Genomic DNA, 16,189 nt, shown 5'->3' with positions numbered 1-16,189 from the left:
AAGTTTTGTGGACTCCCCCGAGAATGGAGGTATGGTGGGAGGACAGTCCACTATAATAAGTCAGCTACAGAGCTGAGGATGAGACTGGAGAGATTGTAATGAAAGATAGGGGAGAAGATGAAGATCACCTACCTAACTCTCTGCCTGGTGTGGCTACTGTCTTCTAAGTCAGTGTTTCTCAGAAATAGGACATATGCTCAGAAGTATGAGAATATACAATTATGTCTCAAGATTATATGATTATTTATAGATTTCATCATAATATGATCTAAAGAGAACTTACCAATCAACATTCAATATGCCATAGTCTCTACTTCATGTGTGACATTCTTCTTAAAGAGTAAGTTACATGAATAGTTGGTATAATATTGGAAATGTTGGAGATTATTGTTCTCTGTGATCCAGAGATTAAAAATAAAACCCACCAAAATTTAAAAAGTTGAGGTGGATTTTATGGTATAGCACATTTACTACCAATTCTAGTCACCTGGGTTCAGTCTCCAGAATGCATGTGGTAGAAAGAGAGAAAGGACTTGGGCAAATTTTCTTCTGACAATGTACATGGCCACATCTAAGCATGTACACATATATGTAAACACATATACACACAATATCAACAAATATATAGAAAAAGGACTGTGTCACTTTTGAAGACTTTTACAAAGTTAGAGCTAAGGGTCAAACTAATAAAATCCTTCAGCTTAGTATTTCATCTTCCCTGGAATGTACTGCAATGGTCTTTTAATTTGATCATATGATCAAAAAACAGACTTAACAGGGTTTTTTAAAAATGTATTTTATTTGTACTTAAAAAAATAATTATCATCCTTATTTCTATGAGTTACCTATTTCTTCATTGCTTAGTTACCTATTTTTTCCTATGGTTTTTAATTTGAAATTATTCTTTTTATATCAGAGATGTGGCTTAATTGACAACACATGTATAAAAACAATTTCTCCTACTTGTAATTTTCTTTCGAGTTTATTTGTAGCATCAGGAACAGCAGTTTTAGTACATGAATTAAAAGTATCAGAACATTGATATCATACAAATATTGATTTTTAGTAATCTTCAATATACACTCATATTTATGTTCCCAGCACATCTCTACATAATTGTACAATGCCAATCATGTCACAGAAAAATGACAGAGGCAAATAAATAATGAGAACTCCCCCAATTTCAGATAAACTGTATAGAGACAGACCCATGCTCCTTTATCAGTCCCTCATCCACCCCAGTATCCTTGTAAAAATATATTTATGCATTGATATGGAAGGCAGGGCACTACCAAATTCGACCTTACCTGCCTGCTGGAAAATGTTTCTTTTGCACCTTTCTCCTGAATGCACCTTTCACTTCTTTGTTCCTCAGGCTATAGATGAGGGGATTCAGCATAGGGATCACCACAGTATAAAACAGAGAAATCATTTTGTTGATGTTTAAGGAAAAACTTGCACTGGGTCGAACATAAATAAAGAAAAGTGTCCCATACAGAATGGAGACAACTGCCAAGTGAGAGGAACAAGTAGAGAAGGCTTTTCGTTTCCCATCAGCAGTTTGAATCTTCAAAATTGTCATCAAGATGCTGACATAGGAGACTATGATGATCAGACCACTGAACACTCCTATGGTTCCAGAAAGAACAAAAAGCACAACCTTATTAACCCAGGAGTCAGCACATGCCAATGAAAAAAGTGGAGAGACATCACAGAAGAAATGATTGATGGTATTTGAGCCACAAAACGGTAAGCAAAAAGCCAAGGTTGTATGAGTTGTGATGTTTATAATAGCAAAGGCATAAGGCCCTACAACCAGATGCACACATACCCTCTGAGACATAAGGAGAGTATACAGTAAGGGCTTGCAAATGGCTGTATACCGATCATATGCCATGGAAGCAAGCAGGAAACACTCAGTTCCCACAAAGAAACCAAAGAACCACATCTGTGCTGCACAGCCCATGAAAGAGATCCTTTTTTCCTCGGCAAAGATATCACAGAGCATCTTAGGAGCTATGGAAGAAGAGGAGCACATATCAACAAATGACAAGTGGCTGAGGAAAAAGTACATAGGTGTATGCAGCCTGGGGTCCACCCATATGAGAGTGATCATGCCCAAGTTGCCTCCCAGTGTGACAAGATAAACAAAGAGGACCGTGATGAAAAGTGCAATCTTCTGATAGAGATGATCTGTTAGGCCCAGGAAGAAAAACTCCATTACAATAGTCTGATTCTTTTCTTCCATTGTAAGTTGGGTTCTGTTATGAAACAAAAGTGTATTCTTTTATTACAATCACTATCAACTACAAATGTATTAATTCAATGACAGATTATTGGACAGTATTATTGAAATTGAAATGATTGTAGCTTCTGTGGATGGTTAGCTATGGAAATATCATGTAGAATCTTGGATACAGGGTCTTGATTTCTCTTGATTTGGTACCTCTTCCCACAAAGATTGTGTAGTTATATGTTCTAAATTTTCTTCAAAAAATCCATTTTAATAGAGAATTGCTACGGTTAAGGGTAGTTATAACTGTTCATGCTCAAAAATAACTCTCCATAAAAATAAAAAAAATGTACAAACTCTTTGACAGATGTGATTTTTAAATGCAGCTGATGTCATTAAAGGAGCTAAAACTTACTTAGCAAATGGAAAAACCTGATAGGACAGCCATTTGCCATAGAAATTATGCAGAAAAACCAAGTCACATAATAAGCTAAAATAATATAAAATTATCTTAAAGTTTCTGACATTTAACATAAGATTCTTATACTTAAATCGACCAATAACATATCTGAAATGCTGACTGTGTCTTTTATTCACAATAAGTTTGTCACTAATTATCCAAGAATAACAATATTTTCTAATTACTAGAGGAGGTTTATGTAGGATAATTTATTAAAATAAAATTGTAACGTAATCAAATTATGTTCCTTAAATAAAGGAAATACAGTATTGAAGTTATTGATAATTTCTGTAGGTCAATATATGGCACTTTCAAATAGCTGATTGAAATTATTTGAATAATGCTAACTAATTATTTTCAGCAGTCATAGCATTAACCTGAGATTTAGGGGAGGGGGGCTGTTAGTCACTGCAGAGATGTTTGTGTTCTTGATCATCCAAATTTGCCAATTCAAGTGACTATGTGGAGCAAAGGAAAGTACATGCAAGACCTAGGTTTGGAGCGATGACTGGTCACTTGATTGGTATGTTTTTATTTATTTATTGCAAGTAATACATGGAATCTTTATGTTCTTCCTCTGCCTTTATGTTAGGATCTACAGTGCCTTTTTGTACTTTATACCTTGCAAAATTATTCATTTAACACTGAAAAACTATACATATTTTTAATATACAATGTATTGGTTTTAATATATATTAAGGAAAGGCCCATTGAACAATTATCACACATTATGCTTCTCACATGTTTTTCATATATAAAATTATATCTCAATGGTTCTGATATTTAATATAAGATTCTTATATATATAATATATATATTTGCAGCAAAATTCAAGAGCCCATAAAATATCTTAGTAATTTTCAAAACTATATTGCATTACCATAAAAAATTACTCTAAATTATTTAAAATCAGACAATATCCTTCAGAAGAAAATGTTGAACCAGTTTTTCAGGCTTGTGGGACATTCTGTTTCTAACGTTCAGAGTGATGCTGGACTTTTTCATCCATATTTCATAAGTTTCATAAAAGTCAACTTGCAATGCACTCACTTCTTTAGGAATATCCTTTCTGCAACTTCTTTTGTTAACTCAAAAGCAATGATCTTTTTGGGATAAAGAAGATTCATCGCCCTACATGGTGATGGTCTTTCTGAAAAGCACGACTTTCCAAGTACTTGGTGAAGAAAATGATCTGCCCATGCTGATTGGCCTGGTCATAAAGAAAGAGTTCCTGGATGAATGTTCACCCACTGACTGCACAAAATAAAGACTATCATCTGGAGCTACCTGTAACTCAAAGCCAGGTCCCTAAAGAGCTTAGTCTCAGGAGCTCACTCCTAAAGGGACAAAATTAACATAATTTCAACAGCATCAGAGCTGTATTACTTTCTAACAATGTTTTAGTCTTAATGCAACTCTCTCTGTGTTAGGCGTGGGGACTGTGTATGTGTGTGTGTGTGTGTGTGTGTGTGTGTGTGTGTTCTTACTTGCTAAGAAGACCTTTTTCACCTTGGTGGGTTTTTTTTTGGTTATTTTATTTATTTACATTTCAAATGTCACACTTCTCAGGTTGCCCTCTACAAACCCACCATCCCATCCCCACCACCCTTTGCATCTATAAGGTGCTCCCTCACCCACCAACCCATCCACCCATTCCAGCTTCATGAGTCTAGCATCCCCTTATACAGGGGTATTAAGCCTCCACAGGACCAGAGGCCTCCCCTACCATTGATGCAAGATAAGGCAATTCCCTGCTACATAAGTATCTTGAGCTATGAATCCCTCCATTTGTACCAGAATTTTTTTATTTAAAGGAAATACAGGAACAAAAAAGGAGCAGAGATTGAAGGAAATGACATTCAGAGACCACCCTACCTAGGAATGCATCCCCTCTGCCAACACCAAACCCAGATACTAATGCTGAGGCCAAGAAGCACTTTCTGACAGGAGCCTGGTATAGCTGTTCCTTAAGAGGTTCTGCCAGCATCCCACCAATACAGATGTATATACTCACAGCCAACCATCAGATTGAGCACAGGGACCCCAATGGAATTGTTGAGGGAAGGACAGAAGAAGCTGAAGGGATTGCAACCCATAAAAAGAACATCAATATTAACTAGCTAGACCACCCAGAGCTCCCAGGAACTAAACCACCAACCAAAGAGTTACTTTTAATTTTTAAATCAGCCTATATAAATGTATTACTGAGCAATAGTTGTTCTCAAAATGTGCTTACGTGTGCATATGATGTATAAGCATCTTCATCTCCTCTATCACCTTTTAATGTCTCCCCTTCTTTCCTCTTACACATCTATAACAGTCCCCTCTCTACTTTTTTATCCTATCTTTCTCCTACAGAGTCAATGAGCTTATAAGAGGACTCTATATTCTATCAACAAAGACTAATGTAATGAACAGTAATTTGCCTTGCTTAAAGTAATTTTTTCTTTTTCTGAAGAAAAAACGTTGACACAGTTTATACTTTGTCACTTTCAATGGGATTCTAATATTGTCTGATCTTTCATCTAGTGATTTGTTGCTCACTGAGGTGTCAGGATATTCAGACACTCAGAGTGTCCAACACAGGGTAACACAACTCTCTCTGGTATACTTATTTTCATAAGGTCATCTATATAGGAACTGAAGAGAAGATATTCACATGAAAAGTGCATATCAGTGCCAAACATCATTTGCTTACTTCTACTTATTTCCAGGTGAGAAAGTTTTAAATAAAAATAAATAAATAAATAAATATAATAAATATAATAAATAAATAAATAACATCAACTCCTAAATGACATCACATCATAAAAGGCTAAGTGGGCAAAAATACTTCCAGGCAGAGAATCAAGTAGAAAAAAAAGACCAGTGAAATTTGCTGAACTAGAGGTAAAGGTAAAGCTGAGAAGTATGAGGTAAGACCAGAGCTGGAAATTAGAAACTGCTCATCACAGAAGGCTCCATAAGAGAGAAGACCCTGTGAAGTCAGATGACATGGGTTGTACTGTTAGTTCATCCCCATTAGAAAGAGAGTGTATATAATTCTTTTATCTCACCCAGTATTTTATTGGTAGCTTCCTTATAACTTCTATGAACATATGTTTCTAAAATGAAAAGTCTCCATGAAGCTATGTTAACATCAGAAAAAGCAAGTACTAGAGTAAATAAACTGACCAAGGAGAGAGGAGACAGACCTTGATATGGACAAATGGACCAACTTAACAAGAACACTTAATAATTCTAAAATCAAGCGTCTAAAAACAAAACTTCAAAATAGTGGGAATGGAAGAACTGATGGGGCAGAAAATATAAACAGTCTCAAAAGTGGAGTTGACAATATCAACATTCGTCTTCTAATAACCATAAAACAAATATTAAAACAGTCCCTAATTCACTAATTGATTGAAGAAAGCAGCTCCATAGGAAAATGCATCTTCCACCAAGCTGAAGAGCTGAGTTAAGTCCCTAGAATGTACATTTTGAAAGGTGAAAAACAACTCTGAACACATGCATGCCTAAATAAATAAATAAATAAGTTTGTAAATGCTGACATTTTACATTGAGAATGATATTATAGAAATACACTTTTTCTTTCAAATCAAGTTCATGTTGCTTTAGTTTCATGAAATTTTTAATCTTTATGACTAATTAAAAAGTAATGACATGAGCCAGGCGTGGTGGCACATGCCTTTAATCCCAGCACTCGGGAGGCAGAGGCAAGCTGATTTCTGAGTCCGAGGCCAGCCTGGTCTACAAAGTGAGTTCCAGGACAGCCAGGGCTACACAGAGAAACCCTCTCTTGAAAAACCAAAAAAAAAAAAAAGTACTGACACAATTAATATTATGTATGTATTTGCTTTTTGTTTCCAAGAATATTTTTGCCATTGTACAAATACGTTCTTCAATAAGTATGTTAAGTGTATATATGTGTATATATATATTCTCAGTCCACCTTCATATAATTTTTCAACACTGATTGTGTCAGAAAAACACAGACAGGTAGTAAAATTCTTTGTTTTCTTCAAATAATCTATTAATTGCAAGAACCTCTATATGTCTTTTTAAAGTATATATTTGGCACTGACAACTAAGACATAGCATAATAGAGTTTGGCCTTACCAATCTCTTGAAAAATGTTTCCTTTGTACTTTTCTTCTGAGTGCATTTTTCACTTCCTTGTTCCTCAAGCTTTAGATCAGGGGGTTCAGCATGGAAATCATGACAGTATAAAATAGAGAAATAACTTTATTCATATTCAGTGAAGAATGTGTACTAGGTCGAACATAGATGAAGAACACAGTTCCATACAGGATAGAGACACCTGCCAAGTGAGAGGAATAAATAGAGAAGTCTTTCATTCTCCTGTCAGTGGTCTGGATCTTCAAGATGGTCATCAAAATAGAGATGTAGGAGACTGTGGTGATCAGATCACTAAACACTCCTATTGTTCCATCCAAGACAAAAAGCACTATCTTGTTGATGGAGGAGTCCGCATATGCTAAGGCAAGCATTGGGGAAATATCACAGAAGAAATGTTGATCGTATTGGGACCACAAAATGGTAAGCAAAAGGTCAAGTTTTCATGAGTTGGGATGTTTATAGCAGCCAGAAGATAAGGCTGAATGACAAACTGTGCACAGACCCTCTTGGACATGATTAGAGTATACAGTAAGGGCTTACAGATGGCTATGTACTGATCATATGCCATGGCAGCTAGGAGGAAACACTCAGTTTCCACAAAAAGACCAGCAAACCCTAACTGTACAGTACAACCCGAAAAGAAGATTTTTTTTTCTATGTAAATATATAGTACAGCATCCTAGGAATTATGGAAGAAGAGGAACACATATCTACAAAAGACAAATGGCTAATAAAAAAAGTACATAGGAGTATGAACTCTGGGGTCCATATTAGAGTGACCATACCCAAGTTGCCCCCCAGTGTCACAAGATAAAGAGGAGGAGGATAAAAAGTATAATCTTCTGATAGAGACGATTTGTGAGGCTCAGAAATAGAAACTCGCTCACTGTGGTCTCATTCTTATCTTCCATTGTCAGACCAGTTCTGTTATGAGACAAACTGTGCTGTTTTATTACAAACTATCACCAATTACAAATGATGTTTTAATTCAGTGACAAGTTGCCTCAAGCAGGTTTTTTTAAAAGAGCGTAGGGCAATATTCTTGAATTTGGCAGTATTTCTAAATTATGTTTTTGGTTCATTCTACAAATACTCTGTATATTCTTTGGGAACTTTGCCTTTATATGCTTAGGTTCTGTATCTCTAAGAATTGTCCAAGCATATGATCTAAATTCTATCACATTAAATATGCAATTGGATTTGAGATGTGTTTTGAGATGAACTTGCTCACATTCATAAAGGTCTTTCTTTAAAAATAAATATATATATAAGCCATGGGATAGATATTATTTAAAAGGCAACATGAAACATCAATAATCTTAGATGCAAAGTAGAGAAGAAATGAAAGGGAATATATATAACTTTAACAAAAGACTATAATAACATGAAAGTTTCATCCTCTGAGATTAAGAGATCTGACACTCAATATTATAGTAAAAATTTAGATTTACTGAGTACAAATAATACAATATTTCATATATTTTACATAAACACTCATCATTCCTGGAAACTATAGTGATAACGCATATAAAATAACTGTAAATTATAAGTATTCAAGAGAATATTTATAAGTGATTCAGTTAAGAAAATCTAAGCCATTTCAGATTTATAGAACAATATGATTACATAGTATGATTTACATTAAAAAATTATTTATGAGAGTCAATTATGCCCCTCCTTGAATAAACAAAAATGCAGCAATATATTATCCCCAATATTCTAGTTTACTATATAATATTAAATACATGATAGTGAAATATACTCTTTGTGAATTTCTTATATTGAGGCTACATGCATAATACTTAGTGCAGTAACAGACTAAACCCAATTTTCATTAGAATCGTTATATGCTGCTGAATGTTCTAGTCATCCATTTAGTGCACTGTGTTTTGTGAGCATAAAGGATAATATAGTATCCTGCTCTTATATTTTGTTGCCAATCACTAGTTATCTAAGTTTTATTCATGTGTTCATTTAAAACTGTTTCTTCGAATCTTCTGTGGAGTGAAATCTTTACACCCATCATGTCTATTGTGGTCTTATCTCTCCTCTAGAAGGAGAGATACAATTATACAATACTACAATATAATTAATAATACAATTAATACAATTACTACAATAGAGAATTTACATTGTTAATGGTAATGAAAGTTTTACATTCACATTTACAAGGTAGTGTTTTGACACATGCATAAATTACAGAATGATTGTTTCTGTTTAATTATCATATAACATTACAAATGCACCTATCCACATTTTGTTCTCATTTATGAAGGAAAAATATGAGACACTTAAAATCTCCTAGAAATTTTCAGTAAAGGACATTTGTATTCAAAATATATTGTACAATATTTTGTATAATTTTTCAAAATCCAGGTAGATTATTTTAGAAAACTCCACACATGCCATGATTTATAGTCTTATGGCAATGTCAACAAAATACCTAAGCCTGATCCCTTCAGAGAATCCACAATGGGGAGTTTCAAAGTTCAGATGTATCATGATGTTTCTCTTCCATATTTCAAACACATACCATAGTCCAAACTGTAATGTACTCACATTTTTCTATATCACCTTTAACAGCTTCAAGAGTTATGACCATTTTCTGAAAGAAATAATGACTAAACACTTTGCATGGTGGTAACCCTTGCTTGCGAGATTCTAGACAGTTAGTTAAAAAATAAATAAATAAACTTCCCATCAAGGACATGAAGAGACAATCCCTGATTCATGTACAGCACGCCATCAGAGAACTCATTCTGGAAGCAAACAATAATTCAGAGCCAGGTCCCCAAAGAATTAAAACCTCAAAGGCTTACATACACCAGAAGAGGCAAAATTAACAGGATTTCAGCAGTATTTGGTTATTATTCCATAAATGTGTCTTATCTCAGAGAAACCATTTTTGAGAAAACTCTGTATGTATATATGTTATGCACACGTGTGTGTCTTTCTCCATGAGATCTCTTTATCAAGAGATCCCTTTTTGATTTATTTTTTAATTTTAATTTAATTTTATTAGGGTATATTGATTGTTATTTGTCATGAATGGAAGGATTTAATGGCTTCAGTGGCTGACTATTATTATACTGTGTGTATAAACAGTATTTTCTTTCTTTTTTTTATTAGGTATTTTTCTCATTTACATTTCCAATGCTATCCCAAAAGTCCCCCATACCCTACCCACCCCCACCCCCTTACCCACCCACTCCCACTTTTTGGCCCTGGGTATTTTCTTAATTTTTGTTTATAGTCACAGTGATTTTCTCTCTGGGTAATTGTTAGTAGCATTGTTATAAAGATCATGTGCAGATCTTATGTGTGAGTTTCATCATTTCATTTAGAGACATACACACTAGTGATATGGCTGTATTTTATGATGTTTTTATTTCCACTTTGAACCACTTCCACAGTGTTTCCCATAGTGGTTTCAATAATTTACCTTCTGGCTGTTTGATTTATCACAGCCTTTTAGGCATTCAATGAGACTTTTTTCTTTCTTTTATTTAATAATATATTTCAAATAGTGAGGTGGTATTTTATTGTGGTTCCAATCTCAGTTTTTTCTCATGTTTTCGTAGGTAAGTTGGCCAAAAGTACGTTTTTATTTAAAAGAAATATCTTAGCTAATTTAAATTGGATAAGGAAGAACAAGATCACTGCTTTCTATCAATGACCAAATAACATGAAAGAAAAGCCTGAAAAGAAGAAGAAAAAAAAGAAACGGTGAGAAAAATAATAACAGAGAAGCTGCATTCACAACATCTGCAAGTCTCATATCAAAGCTTGGGAAGAAAAAGAAAAAAAGGAATTTTGGTGCATACCTTAATCTTAGCACCAGGGAAGGAGAAGCAAGAAGATCTTTGTGAGTTCAAGGCCAGCCTTGTATACTTAGTGAGTCTGAGGACAGCCAGAATTACACAGTAGAGGCTGTAAAAACAAAAAGAAAGAAAAAGAAAAAGAAAAACTTTAAGACTGTGAAAGACTTGAACACTAAGAAATGATATTAAGGTATCTATGGAAGAATTAGAAAGGTTTGGTGGCTCTCCTGAATTGTCTTGCTTTACAACAAACAAACAAACAAACAAAATCAAGCGAGCAAGCAAACAAACAAACAACTCTCTCCTTCTCTGATAAACTGCAGACTGTCTTTACCTCCAAAGATTAAAATGGTCTTACTGAGATAAACACTATAGAGCAAGTGTCCAATTTCTAGCTTCTTTCATATACGCTGGACAGAGGAGAATTATCTTGGGCCACATATTTAATACACAAACACTAGCAAAAATGGATCAGGAAAAACCAATCTGCATATGATTTGCATGACATCTGCCACCACAGATTAGCAAAAACACTATAAGATGTTAATTTTATGTGTTCCCTCCTTCAGAAAGCTACTTAAAACTAGCAAGATCTCAAGTTTCTGACCACTAATAAATGAACATAGTTAAGTAATAAAACAACATTCTTTTTTTATATTTTGTTTTAAAAAGTAAAATAAAAGCATAAAGCTGGTGGTACATTTGTACTCGTGAAACTAACATATTAGCATCTGGTTCGATGGTAGTATTGTAGATGCAACTCTCAGTGAACTTACAAGGTGCTTATATGTATTCTTGTTCCAATTTTATATTTAGTGTGATGCATTCTTAAAGAGATTGGTCAAAAATGTAAGTGCTGCCAAAAAGTGATAGCATAAATAAGACTTAATATTGAAGTTAAGAATGTTTGTTTCTGTGAAGATAGGACCTGTAAAAGTCTTTTAAAGAGATTTTATCACAGGTAGAAATAGCTCAAACATTAAGGTGCTTTCTATGGAAACTTAAGGTCCAGATTTCAGATCTCTAGGACCCAACCAAAGACTTCTGTATAGTTCACATCTGTAACCTCGGTGACTTTACAACAACATGTGGAGCAGAGCCAGAAAAATTTCTAAAAGCTGGTTGGCTAGCCAGCCTACTGTGTGGAGGGATCCACTACAAGAGTAATATATGAAAGCTGAAATGTATTCTGAACTCCACATGTGTACCATGGTGGTACACATATGCCTACACACACACACACACACACACACACACACACACACGAGAGAGAGAGAGAGAGAGAGAGAGAGAGAGAGAGAGAGAGAGAGATGGAGACAGAGACAGACAGAGACAGAGAGGAGAGACAGAGAGAAAAGGCAAAGACAGAAAGAAAGGAAGACAAAGAGGAAGGAATAGTCAAATTATTCTTTAAGGTAATGATATATTGCAGCTCTTTACATTCCATTTGAAAATTTTAGCAGGAACATGTTTATGATACTTGAAAGAGAAATAGAAAATTTTACATAATCATATTTTTTACAGATATTTTGAAAGCTACTTTCAAAATCTTCTACCAAAAATAACACTATAGGGGACTGGAGAGATGCCCCAGCAGTTCAGAACACTCACTGCTCTTCCAGGGAGCCTGGGTTCAATTCCCAGCACACAAGTGATAGGTTACAACTGTCTGTAATTCAAGGGAGCCTGTGCACATTTTGGACCCTTCAGACACTTTATATGCATGTTACATTTAAATACATGAGGCAAAATATCCATACACATAGAAGTAGATCCTTGAAAACAAACAAGCCTACAAGTATCTTCTGTACCTAGGACTGTATTTAGCCAAAATTTTTAAATGTATGAGTTTTGCCAGGGTTTAAACTTTCCATCATTTCAGTTTCATTTGGATCAGCCATTATTTAAAATATTGTGTCCAAAATATTGTTCTTACCTTGAAGATGTATGATTCACTAAAATACTTAAATGTGCATTTAAATTGAGTATAAGTGATAAATCTGTAATGAAGTATCTCAAGTTCTGCCACAAAGTTGTGAAATAGGTTGTGATCAGGCAGAACAAGGACTCCCTTGCAGCCTCTTGTCCGCACTCTACTGGTCTTTGCCTTATATTTTGCTCTCACAACATAGATATGTCACAGAAAGAATTCTGTCTTAAACACCTATTAGGAAGTGCTTCTTCTCCAAAGTTCTCCTGAATGCATTTTTTACCTCTTGATTCCTCAAGCTGTAGATGAGGGGATTCAACATGGGAATCACCATAGTGTAAAATAAAGATATAACTTTATTAATATTCAAGGAGGAACTGACATTGGGTCGAACATAGATGAAGAAAAGGGTCCCATACAGGATAGAGACAGTTGCCAAGTGAGAGGAACAAGTTGAGAAGGCTTTTCGTCTCCCATTGGCTGTCTGAATCTTCAAAATTTCCTTCAAGATGCAAACATAGGACACCAAGATTATCATTCCACTGAGCACACCTACTGCTCCAGCCAAGACAAAAAGCACCAATTTATTTATCTGGGTGTCAGTACATGCTAGAGACAGCAATGGGGAAATGTCACAGAAAAAGTGGTTGATAATATATGGACCACAGAATGGTAAGCAAAAGGTCAAAGTTGTGTGTGTCGTTGTACTTATAAGAGCAATGGCATAAGGCCCAATAACCAACAACACACAGAGATGTGGAGACATAATAAGTGTATACAGCAAGGGCTTACAGATGGCTGCATACCGATCATATGCCATGGCAGCCAGGAGAAAGCATTCAGTTGCCACACAGAGACCGAAGAACCACATCTGTGTTGCACAGCCCACAAAAGAGATGGCTTTGTTCCCTGCAAAAATGTCACACAGCATCTTGGGAGCTATGGAAGAAGAGGAAGACACATCTACAAAGGACAGTTGGCTGAGAAAAAAGTACATAGGTGTGTGCAGCCTGGGGTCCAACCATATGAGAGTGATCATCCCCACATTACCCCCAAGAGTGACAAGATAAACAAAGAAAAAGATGATGAAGATGACAATCTTCTGATGGAGGTTATCTGTAATGCCAAGGAAGAGAAACTCAGGCATGACAGTCTGATTCTTTTCTTCCATTGGTCAGTTGGGATCTGTCAAGAAAATAAGAATTATGACTTATGAAACTCAAATGATTTTGAAATCAGTGGCAGTAGGTCTATTATACATATCTCTCAGCAGTATTCAACACAGATATTCCTATTAGATCTGAGCAAAATTCCTATGTAGACTTCAGCAATTTACACCTTGAGATCTTTGGAATCAACTCTCTTCCATCAAGCGTTGTTACTCTTTTGGTCTTCCTGTGGAGTTCATATCCCTTTGGGAACTGCAATCTTTTCTACTATTCTTCCATAAAAGTCACCAATCTTCCTCCACTGTTGAACTGTGCGAGTCTGTATCTCTCTAGTCAACTTCTGGGTGTCGCCTCTCAGAGGACAACATGCTTCTGTCTGCAAGCATAATAGAGTATCAATAATGTTAGGAATTGGTGCTTGCCCATGGGATAGGTCTCAAGTTGGGCCACTTATTGTTTGGCCACTCCCTCAGTTTCTGCTCCATCCCCCCTGCCTGTATTTCTTGTAGACAAGATAATGGGGCTCTCAGAGTCTTAACCACCAACCAAATTATACACAGGTGGACCTATGCCTTCCCATTCATATGTAACAGATGTGTATGCAGCTTGGCCTTCATGTGGGTCCCAAACAACTGGAACAGGGGCTATCCCAAAAGCTGCTGCCTGCATGTGGAATATGTTCTACTATATACTAGCTGGGATGACTCAGGCCTCAGCGTGAAGCAACTAGCCTCTCAGATATGAAATATCAATGTGGAGGGATTACCCAGGAGGACCCTACCTGCTCAAAGGATAACAGAGGGTGGATGGGGGAAGGAATGTGGGAGGGAGTGGCTGAGAGGGGGCAGTATACAGGATGTAAAATGAATAAACAAAATAAATTTAAAAAGAGTTAGTTACTACAGTGATCTAATGTGTCCCTTGATTTTAAATTTTTACTTGTACTAAAAATTACTCTGTATTTGTTCATCTTACTCTGTGGTGGAATAATGAAACCATCTTACACCATTTGGAAAATGTCAGGTTTTTAAGTTCTTGGCCTACAAATGTGAGTACTAAAACTTGCTCCCTAGTATTCCCATTTTAAAAGTTAGACTTGCTGGTATATGCTTATTATCCCAGGTCAGGACTGACAGAGACAATGGGAATCCCTTGGGATAACTCAACAATTGGTCTTTCCCATGTGGCAAGCCATACCATTGGAGACCCAGTCTGCAAATTCAAGATGGATTGTACAGATTAGCAGTTGGGGTTTTTCTTTGGCATCCATATGTACATACCTAACATACACACAGAAAGACACACATGCACACTAACACGCATGCATGTGTACAATTATAAAAATTCCTACTTGGGGATACTTTTATTAGGAACACTATAAATACAATTGGAAATTTAGCATTCTATATCATATACTAGAGAAGTGTTAAATGTGGCACCCAAATCTTACTAAATAATGACCAATATGAAAATAATGTAAAGGTATAATTCATTTGTGTGTTTCAGTCTGCTTCACTTACTCATTATAAAGAGATATGTGAAAGATAAATACATACTTGGCAAAAAAGATGATTATTCTAAAGAATAGTAAAACATATTATATTCATTTAATAATGATCCTCCAATGAAAAGAGAAAATAAATCCAGTGTGTAATTTGTATGAACTCAAAAATGGATCTAGAAAAAGAATGTAAGATGAATGTAAGATGATATATTGAGAAGAAAGTGAAGGGGTAAATGTTTCTCACAATCACATTCTTCCTATAAATGATTGTGCAGTCAGGAAAGAGCAGGAGAGATGCTAACTTAGAAATCATGGGCTTGACAAATGTTTGGAACAATGTATCATGGAATTTGCACAGAAAATTAAGCATCCACAAAATTAAAATAACATAAAATTATTTTACATAGTTTCCCTTGTGCATGTAAATTTCTTTAAAAATAATCATTATAAAAAATAACTACTAGTATCAAATCAAATCAAATCAATGAAATAGTAAGTAAATTTATAGTAGTTTAATGCATATAAAACCTTCAAGACTATATTTTGTGTATTTCATGAATTAATAAGTAGTGGTGACTATTCCAATCACCTAGATCATTATGTATGATAAGCTATTCAGAACTATGTGGCTTATACAACAAAGTACTCTTTCAAAGAAAATGCAGTTTGTTACTTGACTATTAATATATAATTTAAATGATAGTTTGAATGATGATATGTATGATTTATCACTATCTAATCACATTATTTTGTTGATGTTGTATGGGTGTACTTTTACCAATTAAACAGACATCTCCAGATTTTTCTTGAGTATTGTCTATTGTAGAAATATCCTACATTCTCTTTGTATGCTCTCATGGCACTTACTATACAGGTGTGTTAAGACAATGTATAATATAGATTGCTACAAGTTCATCAACATACTAGTTATT

The 16,189-nt window shown here is 35.1% G+C and overlaps 2 protein-coding genes and 1 pseudogene across 2 annotated transcripts; all 3 read right to left on the bottom strand.

Annotated features, from left to right (window-relative positions):
- Window positions 1-1,274: 1,274 nt before the first annotated feature.
- Window positions 1,275-2,274, bottom strand: LOC110290247 (olfactory receptor 998). The gene has a single exon (XM_021156748.1). The coding sequence runs from the start codon at window positions 2,246-2,248 to the stop codon at window positions 1,304-1,306; it is 945 nt and encodes a 314-aa protein (XP_021012407.1). The 5' UTR covers window positions 2,249-2,274; the 3' UTR covers window positions 1,275-1,303.
- A 4,534-nt stretch (window positions 2,275-6,808) lies between these two features.
- Window positions 6,809-7,744, bottom strand: LOC110290438 (annotated as a pseudogene).
- A 4,984-nt stretch (window positions 7,745-12,728) lies between these two features.
- On the bottom strand, window positions 12,729-13,775 carry LOC110290204 (olfactory receptor 998-like). The gene has a single exon (XM_021156700.1). The coding sequence runs from the start codon at window positions 13,753-13,755 to the stop codon at window positions 12,811-12,813; it is 945 nt and encodes a 314-aa protein (XP_021012359.1). The 5' UTR covers window positions 13,756-13,775; the 3' UTR covers window positions 12,729-12,810.
- Between the last annotated feature and the right edge of the window lie 2,414 nt (window positions 13,776-16,189).

This window comes from Mus caroli, chromosome 2 (assembly GCF_900094665.2).
Source record: "Mus caroli chromosome 2, CAROLI_EIJ_v1.1, whole genome shotgun sequence".
NCBI lineage: Eukaryota > Metazoa > Chordata > Mammalia > Rodentia > Muridae > Mus > Mus caroli.
The sequence above is the reverse complement of the archived record's forward strand: the minus strand, read 5'-3'. Positions and strand labels throughout refer to the sequence as shown.